Source organism: Sceloporus occidentalis, unplaced genomic scaffold (genome assembly GCF_023333645.1).
Source record: "Sceloporus occidentalis isolate IW3139 unplaced genomic scaffold, rSceOcc1.0.p SCAF_10, whole genome shotgun sequence".
Lineage (NCBI taxonomy): Eukaryota > Metazoa > Chordata > Lepidosauria > Squamata > Phrynosomatidae > Sceloporus > Sceloporus occidentalis.
In genome coordinates, this window is record NW_028316990.1 from 22,648,512 (window position 1) to 22,664,054 (window position 15,543).

The 15,543-nt window shown below is 44.6% G+C and overlaps 1 protein-coding gene across 1 annotated transcript in view; it reads right to left on the minus strand.

Moving 5' to 3' along the window:
* Positions 1-5,077: 5,077 nt before the first annotated feature.
* LOC149306174 (protein kinase C beta type) overlaps positions 5,078-15,543 on the minus strand; it is a 120,840-nt gene continuing 110,374 nt past the window's right edge. The window contains exon 18 of the mRNA XM_089540845.1: positions 5,078-5,843. Within this exon, the coding sequence (XP_089396971.1) occupies positions 5,691-5,843 (153 nt within the window). The 3' untranslated portion in view covers positions 5,078-5,690. The remainder of the gene's footprint in view (positions 5,844-15,543) is intronic.

Sequence of the window (15,543 nt, forward strand, 5' to 3'; positions counted from 1 at the left end):
CTCTTCTCTCTCAATAGTCTTTCTTAAATACCTTGTTCTCTCTTTTTTTATGGGTTTTATCTTTTTTCTTCTGTGGACTTTATCTTTGTCAAAGGAAAATACTCTCTCCGGGTCTGACTTGGCTGAACTCTCACTACACAGAACTGAAATTAGCTGGAGAGGTAGTATAAGACCCTAGGATTTCCTACAATCCTTGTCTTTCTTAAAGCTATAGATCTCTATTTCCCCTCCTAAACTAATACATAGGAAAGCCTATTATAATCTCAACTAAATATATGTCTCAAGAGCATCAAAGATGCTCTGGATGCATGACATCCCTTTAAAAGATCCTTCTGCCAAGACTGTTGCTGGTTTAGTTCTACAGTACTTTAAGGCAAGTTTATCTTGCCTGGTGCTTTTCGGAGTCCGCAGCGGTGTTGGTTGTGGTGTCTGCAGCGCAGCACCAATACCTTGTGCTGTCCATAGTGCAGTGCCACTGATTTGGAGTGTCCACAGTGTAGGGCCACTTTATTGTGTTGTCCATAGTGCAATACACTGCGTTGTGGGGTCCGTTGTGCAACATCAGTGATTCAGTTCTACTTTATAATGTTGTCCCTAGTTTAGTTCTGCTTCATTATGGTGTCTTGTGGTCTAAGATGATCCCCAAAAGCACCAAGCAAGCTAGACCACAAGTCACACTCTCTCAGCCTCCAAACCCCCACTAAGACAGTCTTGTCAAGAAAACCCTGTAATAAGGCCATCATAAGTCAGAAATGACTTGAAGGCACACAACAACAAAGCTAGACTATGCAAGAGTCAGACTCATTGCAGCCCTGAAGCAATAAAACCATAAAACCATCCAGTGCTTCAAATTTCAAATGGAAATTCCGGCCCTCGGTTGGAAATGGGTGACCTCTGTCCTGTTTGAGAGAGGAAAGTAAATATATTTTCTGACACTTCACCTGCAGGGAGAAGAGTAAATATATTTCCTGCCCTTCTCTAGGGAAGCAAAGACTTTTTAAAGAGCAATTTTCATCCCTATGGATCTTCACTCTGGATGAGAAAGAGCGATCCCAGTAGCATCTGATGGAGCAACCTTCCTGTCTGGCCTGTTGTTCCGTAATTGATTTGTTCTGCATTTCTTGAAGGAAAGGGAAGGGCTAATGAACGGAATTGAAATGCAAATGAGAGAGAGAGAGAGAAGAAGAAGAAGAAGAAGAAGGCATCCGCTTGCAGCTGGAGAAGGTCTGGGAAGGTCACCGCTTTTTCTTGCAAATGGGAAAAGGCTGCATCTCCTTCTCTGAGCAGAAGAGCTGATGAGCGCGAAGGTTGGAGCAGTCTTTAAACTGCTCTGGAGGTGCTTCTCAGTTGCACTGTGGCTCAACCCTTGATGCCTGGTCCATCTCCAGACCAGCGTCTGATAACTCGGGAAAGCTTATGGGGATTTCATGGCTCCAGAGACACCGGCCTCATGCATCACGGCGCACCCCTTCTGAGAGCTGAGTCACTTGTCAGCAGGGATTAATTTCTTTTCCTAGTCATCAGTTGCTGTAATTAAGGGAAGTGTCGCCAAAGCGCCTACAAGCCACTTGGACGCAGCCGAGAAGCAACCATTGCAAGCATCAGGCAGTCCAAATCTTGGAGAAGCAACCTTTCCCCTATACCTCTCCTTTGCCCCAGTGTTGCGGACCCTTCCCTGTCAATGCCACAGGCTGAGAGGATGTGCCATGTTCCCTCACACTTTGGCCAGTGGTGTCAGAGGGGTCATCACCTCCATGATGCTGTCCAAGGCCATCGTTGGGTAAGTCACACTCTCTCAGCCTCCTCAGGGGAAGGCAAAGGTAAACCTCCTCTGAACAAATCTTGCCAAGAAAACCACCATGATAGGTGTCAGAAATGACTTAAAGGCACAACAACCACAACAGCAACCATTCAGAAGATCCTTTGGCCCACTGTAGCTTTGATCCTCTTGCCTATTCCTTCTCCGGGGGTTTAGCCACACCATTTATTTCCTGGCTGGGTTTTAAAAAATGGGTTTCCCAGGACTCAGGAAACTTCACTGTGGAAAATGCACCAGCTGCAAGAACTGTCACACTTCGTGACGCCTTCCAGGGCTAAGTGTTTGCACAGAAAAATGTGTTGTTGTTTTTCTGCACATAAATATGGGGAAATTGTTTTGAGCAGAAAACATGTTCCTGGTGACTGAACCCATGTATAATTCCCAAAATGTGAAGGCCAGCTGAAAACTGCATGCGTCATGCTGGTTCCCCTCTTCTAGGATTTTCTTGGCAAGATTTCCTCTGAAAAGATTTGCTATTGTTTTTTCCTGGAAAGCTGAGAGAGTGTGACTTACCAAGTGGGTTTCTGCGGCGGATTCATAGCCACAGTCCTCCGCATAGTTATTTGGGAATGCCTCCGTCTGAACACAGCAGGATTTTCTGCAAGTCCCAGTCCAGAGCACCAGGCGCCAATGGGGCATTCCCTTGTGGAGCATGAGGGCTTTTACATTCGGTTCAAGAAGGGTATGTGCTGAGCATTTCTTACCCTATGTTCCTCTCCTGGGCTTGTCTTGCTTGATGGAGGATTAAAGCCCATTTCATTCAACAGGAGAAAGTTTTGATGTAGCCGTAAATCATAGAATCATAGAATCACAGAGTTGGAAGAGACCTCAAGGGCCATCCAGTCCAACCCCCTGCCATGCAGGAAATCCAGATCAAAGCATCCCCGACAGATGGCCATCCAGCCTCCGTTTGAAGACCTCCAAGGAGGGAGACTCCACTACACTCCTAGAAAGTGTGTTCCACTGTCGAACAGCCCTTACTGTCAGGAAGTTCCTCCTAATGTTTAGGTGGAATCTCTTTTCCTGCAGCTTGCATCCATTCCTCCATTGTCTCATAGCCTCTGGAGCAGCAGAAAACAAGCTTGCTCCCTCCTCAATATGACATCCCTTCAGATATTTAAACAGGGCTATCATATCACCTCTTAATTTTCTTTTCTCCAGGCTAAACATCCCCAGCTCCCTAAGGAGTTCCTCATAGGGCATGGTTTCCAGACCCTTTACCATTTTAGTTTCCCTCCTTTGGACACATGGCTCCAGTTTCTCAATGTCCTTTTTGAATTGTTTTGACCAGAACTGGACACAATATTCCAGGTGGGGCCTGACCAGAGCAGAATATAGTGGCACTATGACTTCCCTTGATCTAAACACTATACTTCTATTGATGCAGCCTAAAATCGCATTGGCCTTGTTAGCTGCTGCATCGCACTGTTGACTCATGTTCAACTTGTGGTCTACTTGGACTCCTAGATCCCTTTCACATGTAGTTTCATTCAGCCAGGTGTCCCCCATAATCCTATATCTATGCATTTCATTTTTCTGCCCTAAGTGCAGTACCTTACATTTCTCCGTGTTGAAGTTCAGTTTGTTAGCTTTGGTCCAGTCTATTCAGGTCATTTTGAATCTTGATCCTGTCCTCTGGGGTATTACCTATTCCTCCTAATTTGGTGTCATCTGCAAATTTGATAAGTATTCCCCCAATTCTGTCATCCAGGTCATTGATAAAGATGTTGAATAGCCCTGGGCCCAGGACAGAGCCCCACTGGACACCCCTCTGGTCACTTCTCTCCAGGATGAAAAGGAGCCATTGTTGAGCACCCTTTGGGTTCGGACGGTCAACCAATCACAAATCCATGTAACAGTTGCCTTGTCTAGCCCACATTTTACAAGCTTGTTTGCAAGAATGTCATGGGAAACCTTGTCAAAGGCCTTACTGAAATCAAAATATACTATATCCACAGCATTCCCTTCATCTACCAAGCTGGTCATTTTATCAAAGAAAGAGATAAGGTTTGTCTGGCATGACTTCTTTCTCTGAAACCCGTGTTGACTTTTTATGATTATGGCATTGCTTTCTAGATGTTCACAGACTCTCTGTTTAATTATCTGCTCCACAATCTTTCCTGATATTGATGTCAGACTAACTGGATAATAATTGTTTGGATCCTCTTTCTTCCTCTTTTTGAAGATGGGGACAACGTTTGCCCTCCTCCAGTCGTAAAGCATGCTGCCTTTCCCAGGGAGCTTTTTATGCTCCCAAAGGACTCTTAGAATGCGGGCAGAGCAGTTTTCTTGGCAGTTACAAGGAACACACTTCCTTTCTTTCTATACACACACACACACACACACACACACACACAGAGAACATGGTGGCCTAAATCCAGTTGCTAGCTCAAGCTAGAGTAGACCCATTGAAACAATGGCTAGATGCTAAGTCAACACTGATATAAATTCTGTGGCTCTGACAGGTCTAACCCAGTGGCTGAATTAATAATTGGATGGAGGCCTTGGCCATAGACTGGACTCCTGTGAGTTTCTGATGCATGCACAAGTTCCCCTACAGTGGCCATTTTTGTGGCCTCTTTCATTTCAAGGCTATGGAAGCTGTGCATGTAGCACCATGGTAGATGAACTAACATAGACATGGAAACATTTTGCGCACAAGGCACGGATGTGCATTGCACATGGACCTGCACATGCATCCAGTGGCCAATTCAGTTCCACATTTGGGCTCCAACCCTGCATTGGGAGATATAGCCATGAGGTGCAGGTGCAAGAGCCTCCTGCCCCATGCTTCCTCCAAAATAGCACCTTTTCTCATCCACAGGTGCAGCGACAGCTGCCTGCAGTGACTCCCCTATCCTTGCGCAGTGTCCAGCTGTAGGAAAAATAGCCAGGTACTTGTCTATTCCTCCAGTGGGCTGCAGCTGAGAAAAGGTGGGTTTGGAAGGATTTGGGGTTTTGTAGAGCATTCCCATCTCTGCAGTGATCCAAAAAGTGAGCCCCCATAGTCTACGTCTGACTTAGCCCATTGTAATTCACCAACAGCATGCCAGGCTTGGGATCTTGGTTCAGTTGCACAGGGTTGCCTTTCAACCAACACCTGAGTTGTGTAGGACAACTTAGGTTGGAAATTTAAGACTGTGAAGAGCCTACTAAAGAGGACAGATTCAACCCAGATTCTGCAAGGTATACTACTATGCGAGTCAATGAAGCAGACGTCTCCACACACTGACAAGGTTTGACTTGGTTTAGTTCGGATTCGGAACAGAAACAAACAAACCAACAGACCAAGGAACCACGATTCTTGTGAAACAAGGTCATGGCAAAGGCGGTGGCACAAACTGCTGAGGATATACTGAGCATGCTTAGCATTCAAGGACGAGAAACACCAGCATCTTCAGTTCCAGAGAAATTGGGGGGGGGGGGGAGATATACAAAGATGGTAGCAAATCGGGATATTTTTCGAGACAATACTCTTGACGTGTTTCAAAACTCTATTGGGGTAGTCATGGGTTGGACGTTCTAGAAATGCTATCCTTTACAGACCATTCGGGGAATAAAACGAGAGCTAGAAACCTGTTGATTAGTCCTAACTATGATAGATCCATTGACTCAGCTGTTGGATGATGATGGTTCAACGCAGAGATACATCCAATGAATGGGTCTATGTTAGCCAGGACTAACATTTGGGTCTATATCCATGTGGAGATACATACACAGAGTGAAAGCCACCTTGGAAATGACTGCCTCTTCTCCTAGGAAGGGAATGAGGATGCACCGCCGGCCCCAGAAGACTAGCCTCCATATCTACAAGGCAACCGGGCATTCGGACCTGGGACTACATCGGAGGGAGGTTTTTCTGCCACGGCACTTAAACGTGAATGACAAACTCAGGATTAGTGTAGGAGAAGCCTGCAAACTCATTCTGGTCCAAGTTCATGATGAAGAGTTTGTCCGTGGGAGTGAGCTCCACTGGTTGCCTGGTGAATTCCTTGTCAAAGTTGGAAGTGTCGTGTTTGTCTTTCTGTCGGATGGAAAGCAAAGAAACAACAACAACCAGTTAAGACACACACCGGAAGGAAAAGGAGAAGGCAGGTGAAGAAATCCTGGCAGTCAAAAAAGAATTTTTTTTAAAAGGCTAGCAAAATTAAAGTTTTGCAAATGGTATAATTGTAGTGTTGGGTCCCAATTGTAGACCCATTGGACCAACTGTTGGTTGGCGAGTGAAAATCTCATTGATTTTGTGGTTGGCACTAACACTAAGGTGCAAAGCTAGATGTACCCACCTACCATCGGTCAATGGGACAGAGCTGGACCAGGCTTCCAAGTAATGGATTACTGTATATACCCGATTATAAGTCAACCTCATATATAAGTCGAGAGCAGGTTCGGGGGCCAAAATTATGGATTTTGATATGACCCTTGGACAGGTTGAGGGTAAAACCTAAGGGTATGTAACAAAGGACCTTAAGTGGATGAAGCAAAGGGAAACAATGGCAAAGAACTTACAAAATCCCAGCAGACATAACTATTTGTGCTCATCCTAAAAGCTGGATGGAGGAGAGAATAGAGGGAGGTCAGTGCTTCCAGGACAGATTAAACTGTTGCCTTTCAATATATATATATATATATATATATATATATATGTACTTACACTAACCTGTGTTCAGTCGATCCAGGTTTTTTTGGGTCAATTTTTTAACCTAAATTTCTAGACTTAAACATGAATATATACAGTAAGCAGCTCTGGCAAAGCCTCAGCTGAACAACTGTATCATTGGAATAAAAAAGCAAAACATTATCACCTGAATCCTATTTACTAGCACCAATTTGTGTAGACCTATTGACTGGTGAGTTAACAGAGAAGCAAATCCTTTTGTTGGAAGTAACAACGTGGCTATCAAAATGGCCAGCGGCCACAGTGCAGATCTGCGCACAGCAATGCAAGAATGGAGGTTGTCTATCCCTTGTTCAATCAATTGCTTGCACTGACCCTCAAAATATCTTTGAAAGCTTCCTAAAATAGTGCAGCTTGCAGCCAAATCCTTTCCATGTATACATAAACCAATGTTCCCATGGAGTGGCTAATTTGCAACTACAGCGTAAGTGTGCCTAAGACTGCAGTCTGACACGCCATTCCTAGGTGTATAAAACTCATATACAAGCCCTATGGACTTCAATGGATGTGTGTATGTAAGGATCAGAGCTTTAGCAGTGAACAGCTAGAGCTAGGCGCTGAAAATCCTCAGTCTAAAACATCACTAAGGGTGCATCTATATTGTAGAAATAATGCGGTTTGATACCTCTTTTATTGCCATGGATCCAATTTATGGAATTCCGGGATTTGCAATTTTCTGACTCTTTGGCAGAGAAGGCTCAAGGCCTACAATTCCCAGGATTCCATAGGAGGGAGCTACAGTACTTAAAAAAGTGGTGTCAAACTGAATTATTTCTACAGTGTAGATGCACACTCAGCCTTCAGTGTCTTGTAGGTTTCTTACTTCCACTGTATGTAATTTCACCACAATAATTTGTTGGATTGTTGAAAGGGTTACTGATACACCTGTCTGTCTGATCCATCCATCCACAACTGGATCAACAGAGGAGCCCATAACAACAATAGTATTGGATTGTTAAGTACGTTGTATTATGAATAAAAGGCATTAAAAAGCAAACTTGGTGTTTTGTGCCTGAAAAATAGACGATTATTCAGCCCCTGCTGCCCTGGACACTCTCTGGACGGTTGCTTATTTCATATACTGACCTTCAAAAATTCTTGGGGAAAGCGCATGCATCCTATCGGGCGCGCTGCATTCAAGAGAGCCATTTATTCATGCAGGGAGCATCTTTGCAGGAGGATGCGATGACAAATGCCAACGGAAAGGAACGCTTTTCCGCCTCGTACGGCACTGAACGCTCTTGTGCTCTATACAAATGCGCCAGGACCGGGAAAGATGCTAATGCCCCAACAGTTTCATAAATCAGAAGTCACTCCTTTGGATGGAGTGGCGGCAGTCATCCCTGGAAGCATAACCCGTTGCTTTCTTTCCTCATGCAAATCTTTCAGAGAATTTACTGCAAAGCGGATTGCAATGCATGGCCAGGAAGCAACTTGGAGAAAGAAGCATGCCTTAAAATGCAATGAACTGAATTTCGGAGTGGTGCATGAACTTGGATACAGCTGCAAGGGAAGCGATTTGGTGCGGTTCTGCTAGACTTCTGATGGAGAGGAAGGCTTTTGTATAATGTATACCCATAGATCTCATTGGAACCAATAAGGACAGGAATCCCAGGTGAGGATGGCTATTGCTTACTATTCTTTTGGGTCAAAGGATAACTGAGGTAGGGAAGGCCATCCCAAGGCTAGGTTGGACGACTTCTCTAAGAGTCCCTAAACCTTAATAGGTAAAAGACACAAGAAACCAGTTTTTGCCCAAAGGATAAGCAAGCAATGGGATATTTTAGAAGAGCCCCAGGCCTGATTTTGTAAAAGTACACCCAGAATCCCCTTTTTAGGGCAATGGATGAGGATGAAAAGGGCTTTAGGGACTACCTTTTAGGACCCATCCACTTTTTACAACGGTGGCATGTGAATGCATTTATGGGTGCAAAAACATCCAAGGGTTGAGACGTGAAAGCCTGGGAAATAAAATGGAATCATCTGGAATAAAATACCCCTCTGCCCAATTCTCCATGTCCCCCGCCCCAAACCCTTTCTTTCCCTTTAAAAAAACGACAAAAAAATGAATGATGGAATATTGTCTTCTGGAACGAGGATAAAAACTTTACAGATGTACTGCCTCCAAATCATTTCCAGATAAGGCTGACTTGTAATGCTCAGTTCAACCTGCAAGCCTAGTCTCCATAAAGTGTCCTTTTTACTTTACAAAACCTGGTAATTTTATGCCAAACCTTTATGATGTATTTTATGCGCCTAAAGTGACAAAGGTGACTTTCAACAGTCAAAGGTACTAATGTTGCATTTTTTCATTTTCTTCCAAAGATGTCCATCTTCCTCAAAAACCAACCTGCAAACCCCCCTCCCCCTGGAAATTTTACATCTGTTTACAAATTTCACATCCGATGCGTTTTATGGTTCCTATGGCTGTGTCCACGCAGTAGAAATAATCTGGTTTGACATCACTTTAACTGTTGAGGAGCAGAGGATGGAGAAGAGAAGGTCTATCTGGGTCTCCAAAAAGGTATCTTCCAAGTGAGGAAGTTGGTCCTGTGAACCCCAAGACGGGCTTCTCCAGGTAGGTGCCATAGATGGCATGACCCACAGTGTGCCCCATTGGGTTGCCTTCAGATGGACCCAAGGGTTTCAAAGGCTCCTGCCATTTCTTCTTCATGCAACATTGTTTTTTGTGCTCCTACAAGGACTTTAAGAACTATGGACTTCCTACCACTTGTTCATCCTCCTACAGTAGCAACTGCTGGCTCCCATCTCAGGGTTTGGGTTGATCCACTCCAGATTTTGCAGAACTCCAAAGGTGTTCTGCAGAAACTAACCAACTTCTGTAAGGATTGCAGGAAAACCCGGAGTGGATCCCTCACTCCATTAGCACAGGAGCCACCAGCTGCCCTTCTGTTCAGAATTCCTGTTTGCCAATACAGAGCTGAAATGGATCAGGAGTGGAAAGAAAAGGGGTATTTTCTCATCTGTTTTAAATCTAGTCTATTTTAAACTTAACCTAGTTTAAATTTATTTTAATTTGCATTGAGGATGTTGGTATTTTAGTAAAGGATAAGGGGATATGTCATTTTCAGTAGTAAGATTTATCCGGTCGTCGACCAGTGTACAAAATAACTTGATAAAATAATAATTGCAAAATACAATTGTTAATCATTGTTAAAAACAATTTCAGATACAAATTCAAAGTCATATTATATACATATCAGTTTTCACCAACCAATTTGGGGACGTATTTTACATACAATCCAATATAATTTTGCATTTGTAGTTGTGGATGTGTTATGGATTTGTTTATGTATGTTCTTGTAACCCGCCTCGATCCTTTTGGAAAGGCCAGATTTAAATAAAATCTATTATTATTATTAACATCTATATTTGGAACTGCAACCTGGTTTTCCCTCCCATGTGTTCTTGATGTTCCCAGGAATGCATACAAGAATCCCCTTAAGCTTTTGTCGAAAGTACATGTTTAAAGCCACAATGCGCTATCATCACATGCCAAGTTTAATAGTTAAGCGTGATCCTGGAGGAAGAATAATAACAACAATAATATTGGAATCAATAGTACTGAGAACTCTCTCCAAAAAGTAGTTGCGCATAAGAATGAAAGACCGGCTGCAGTTGGGCTTTTTGCTTGCAAAACCCTTGCTTTCCCCAAGCCCTGTCCCTGAGTCCTGCTTTTCCATGAAATGAGGTTTCCTCAAAACAATATTTCTTAATTTTTATTTTTATTTTATAACTCTATCTGGAAAAAAAAGGTAAATTGGCACATGAACAACTCAAAGCAAACCGGAAGGAGATAAAACACCCCAAAAGCATGAGGTGAGGAAGTACAGGAGTTGGAGGAGCAGCAAAAAGGAACCTTGCAAGGAATGTCTCCTTTTCCCTTTTTGTGTCTTTCCAAGTTGCTGGAAATACACACAACTTAAAACCCCGGCGGCAATTTCCAGAAATTATTATTATCATCAGATAAAGGGGAAAAAATAGAAATTAAAAAAAACACCATACAGCTTCAGTCAAGTAACACAAAGACAAGTTTTGGACTTTTTAAAAATACAGCTTCGTTGTTTCTTAGTAAAATACTCAAGTCTTTGACACACCGAAAGCACAGTGGGACAGATGGGGTTTGTGGATTTGGCAACTGGACACACAGCACCCCACATTCGCCCCCCACAACCCACCCCACAGCCCCAGTTGTTTTCAGGAAGGATACCCACAAAGGTTTGGATACGACCATAACACAGAAACCGTGACGCGGACGGAAGAGATACTAGGGTGACCATTTCTCCAAAGGAAAGCCTCCCCTCTTCTTCTCCTTTGGCAAGTAATGGGGTCCCTGCACCTCCCTGCGAGGGCCAGAGTTAGCAATGTTTGCATTGTGTGTGTATATGCACCCAATCCCATTAAAGGGCCATTGCACACTACGCAACGAATGCCACATCCCCATTCCCTCCAACTGCCCTGACTTTGCAGGGACCGTCCTGATTTAATCCCCTGCCGTCCCACTTTTGCAGATGCCTTTGAAATTCCCCGCTTTCCCTCTCCTTCTCCCACTTTCTCTTTGGTCCTCAGCTTACTTCCATTGATGCTCCAAGGGCAAAAGGGCTTAGCTCAGCGGGAGAGTCTTGCTCTTCTTCCCAGATGGCTCTGGCAAAAGCCAACTGCCGCAGCCTCTCCCCAGCTTTGCCTCGTCTTCCTCATTCATAATTCTTTTCTATCTCAGAGATGTCGTCCCAGTTTTCGTTGGTGAAATGTTGGAGACTATGCTTCCCGCTTTAACTGCTGTGGAGACATCCTACGGGACCCTGGGGCTGGCATTTTAGGAAGGGTACCAACATCTCCCCTCTCTAGATAATGAACCCCAGGGTCCCATAGGATGCAGTTCAAAGGGGGATCAAAGCGCTCTAACTATGCAATGTGAAAAAGCCTCTGATTCCAGAAGCCAAGCGTTGGGCCTGGACTATATTTGGATGGGAGGCCACCATGATGGAAGATTTGGGAAGAGTGTGGAAAGACTCCAACATGAAGGGATCCTTGAGGAATCATGGCTGCCAGTCAGGACTGGCAATACTGGGCTCCATGGGCCCAGTGTTTGGCTATGTACAAGGCCAGTGTCTTACATTCCTCACTCATCTGCTTTCAGGAGCTAAGCAGGGATGGTCCTGGTGAGTCTTTGGATGGGAGAACACCAGAAGGGAACAAACTAGGGATCTCCAGATTGGACTAGGAAAGGATCTTGCCCAAAAGGAACCCCAGAAAACCAATGCTGCTGGTCAGAAATGTCCATACTGGTGGAGTTGCAATGAGGCAGCTTCCCAGGTTCAGTCTGATACCAGAAGCTAAGCAGATGTGGAGCGGTTCTGTAACTAAGAAGCCGATCTACAATATCGGCTACAAGAAATCTATCTCTGGCACAAAACAGGTATTTTGTGCACTTTCCCTTCTCTCTGCAAAACAATCCCTCCGCGAGACTCCAGGACTTTTGAATATGGGGGAAATACTCCGTAGGAATATTCTTTTCCTCCACAGTTTGAATGAAGTTACCCTAAATATTTGACTTTGATTGCCAGGACAAAACAGTCAAGGGCTGACACCTCTGGTTGTTGTTGTTGTTGTTGTGTTTGTTTCTGATTCATGGTGACCCTCAGGAGAAGCTATCATGGAGTTTGCTTGGCATGATTTGTTCAAGGTGGCGATGGTGTTAATGACACATGCAGTTGCACTACACATGCAGCAATAATCATTTTGAACAATGTGCAAACTGTGGTATCCAGCTGACAGTGGTGTGAGCAGATTGGTGCATGCATGACTCTTGTGTGTGTGATGGCACATTAAAGTACACTTCTGTGGCATGCAGATGCCCATTGTGCATAGGAACTGCACAAGAGGTTGTCGGCCACGCACACTGACCACTGAGCCTCACACTTCAAATTATGGAGGTATTCATAGGGCTGCATAATGTAACCTAAAAGGATGGAGGCTATCAGCCAACATATTCCAGCATCCGCAACTCTTGCCGAATCCCTGCAGAGTTGCAGTGTTTGAATTTAAAGTTGGCATGGAGTTGGGAGGAACACAAGGATATTGATCTGGCCCCTCGCTTCCCATTGCTCCCAGTTAAGTATAATATGGTGACAATGCAGAAGAGCTTCTATAAGAAATCCAGGATTTCTTATAGTCCAGGATTCCCAGAGAGGCTGAATGTCAAATCAGAGGGAGATTATCCAGGGACATTTGTCCCCTGAAGACTTATTGGGATTTAAGGGCCATTCCAGACTGTTAGATCCCCACAAAAGTCTTCTCCTCCCACATTCAGGATCTCATAGAGAAATGGAAGCATCCACTAAGCTGCACACTGAGGCAATGTGAAGCCCACTTCGGTGCAACGGTATGTTTTGCAAATCCAGCGCTTTGCAAAAATGGAAGTAGGCTGATACTGTATTTTTAAATGTCACTTCACAAGGCCCTCATTGTTCTCCCATCTCTTCCAGTAGATTTTGAGAAATAAGGGGAAGAACCCATCTTGGGAAGGTGAGGATGATGGAGTCCTTTTGTAAATACAGTGGGGGCCGTTGGATCTAAACTCTGGGATGCAGCCTTTTCTGAAATGCATTGAGCCCTTGGTTTCTGCTGGAGTTTGTTCCAGTAGCCCCTGCAGACACCAGAATCCACGGATGCTCAAGTCCCATTAAATACAATGGCATTATAAAAGGGTGTCTCTTATATAAAATGGCAAAATTAGAGTTTGCTTTTTTGGAATGTATGAATTTTAAAATCTTTTCAAACCACAGACGGCTGAATCTGTGGATGCAGAGGGGCAGCTGTAAGTGGGGAGGAAGCGAGCATCTTTGAGGAACAAAAGTGATTCAGGCTGCATCCACACTGGAGAAATAACCCAGTTTTGCACCACTTTAACACTATTGTGGCTCAAGGCTATGGAATTCTGGGAGTTGGACAACAAACTCCAACTCCCAGAATTCCATAGCCTTGAGCCAGGGCAGTTAAAGTGGTGACAAACCAGGTTATTTCTCCAGTGTGGATGCAGCCTCAGTTAGGTTCCTATGTCTCTTAACCCTGCTTGGTTTTAAAAGCATGTGGTTCTTCCCATTCCTACCTTCCATCTGCAGTTAAATCAATGGCAGCGGATGTCTCCCATCTTAGCATGATGGTTGTACCTAGTCCAGGTTTTATCCCAGTCTTAAAAGGATGTCCACAAAGTGCTGAAGCTATTGTAGGAACAGCTCATTTGAACCCATTTAAAACCTGGAACGGATTCCCCGCCCCGCTGACATGGGAGACACAGCTATGGCTGAGTTAAACCTATGGATCCCACCAGAGAGGAGGAGAACCTTTTGACCCATAACTTGGACACTGCGGCTGTTCTCGCCCATGTATGCGCCACCAGCGCAACCTTGGTCAGTGACCCTTTGTCCAGCGTTTGAGATATGGTCATTCTAGTATCGCCACAAAATAAAATCCAAAGCATGAGAGCTAATGGTTGCAATGGAGGGATGCCACCACGACAGCTGCCAGGAGCACATGGCGATGGGTACGCAGGGGTCATGGAGGAAGAGCAGGAGGAAGAGAAGGAAGGTGACGGTCTACAGTGGCTACTTAGCTCTTGACTTCAGGCTCAAAAAACTCAGAGTTAACAAAGGAAAATCCTTCGAATTCTGACTGGTCAATGTTCCTGATGACTTCCTGGTCGGGTGGCGTTAAGACGGGCGGGTGGCGCGTGAAAAACCGGTCGAAGTTTTCGGCATTTCGTCCGCACTATGAGAGGGGAAGAAAAGAACTCATGGTAGGTGGAGAAAACGGGGGGTAAATGGAAAACCGAAAGCAAAAGGAAACTCCAAACTTAAAAGAAGTCAGATGTGGTTTTGCCGCAAACCACTCCGCAGCCCCCTCCCAATACGCACCCGCCACCCGTTCCCTGCAATGGTCAGGCCAACGTCATTCAGGATGAGCAAAATATGAGAGAAAATCAAAAGGAAGAAACAATGCAAAAATAGTCATGGCTCCTGTAGCAGAAAAGGCTGCTCTTGCTTGCAACCATTGAGTCATATATATATATATATATGGTTATGGAAGTGCTGAGAAACAGAGGAGGGAAGCTGTCAGCCGGTTTCCTTGCAAGTAATTGTTGGGAGAGAATGAGATGGCCAGGCAATTACTTGTAGAGCTCTGCCAGTTGCATGCAATACTATACCTGTCCGAGAATGTGCCACATGCATTGGGTGAGGGCATCTCTCCCCCCCCCTCTCTTTTTAAAATAAATACGTAAACACATTTATTATCATTCTTCTATCCCGCTTTTACACTGTGTTCATTAGAGCTGGGAGGGAACACACCGCTGCAGGACCCCCGAACGATGCCCATCCAAGTCCAACCTCCGCGTGAAAACCTCCCAAAATGGAAAGTCCACCGCACTCTGAGGCAATCTATTCCGCTGTCCAGCAACTTTTACAACCATTAAGAAGCTCTTCCCAAGATCCTCTTAAGGAGAAAAAGTGTCTTATGTCTCTCCTGGCCAAGGAACTGATCAGACGCATGGTTTTTTAGGTTCAGTTTTGCTTGGCCTGGAGGCATCCCTTGACCCTTCCTCCCAGTCCTCCCAGTCCCACCCCAAAAAGACACTGGGATTTCAGCCACAGTCCCCATCCCTCCATGACCTGCTGATTGGTGTCTTTTAAACTGGATTCAAACAATGGTCTTACAATAATATTTGGGAGCAGTGGCATCACTAGGGTTGGCATAGCCTGGCAAATTAACTCATGGGGCCACCCCCCTTGACCTCCCATACCAGAACATACCAAATCCTTAGCAATCTTTTTTTGTACTAATGTTACTGATAAATCATAATCTCTGCATGCAATGGCAAGGGTTGGGACATCAACAGCTAGCAAAACTAAAAGTATACCTTTCAATTACAATACCATACACATGTGTCTACATGTACTAACCATGTATTTACGTGTACTAAAGATGCATCTGAGGAAGTAGGCTCAAGTCTAGGAAAGCTCATGCT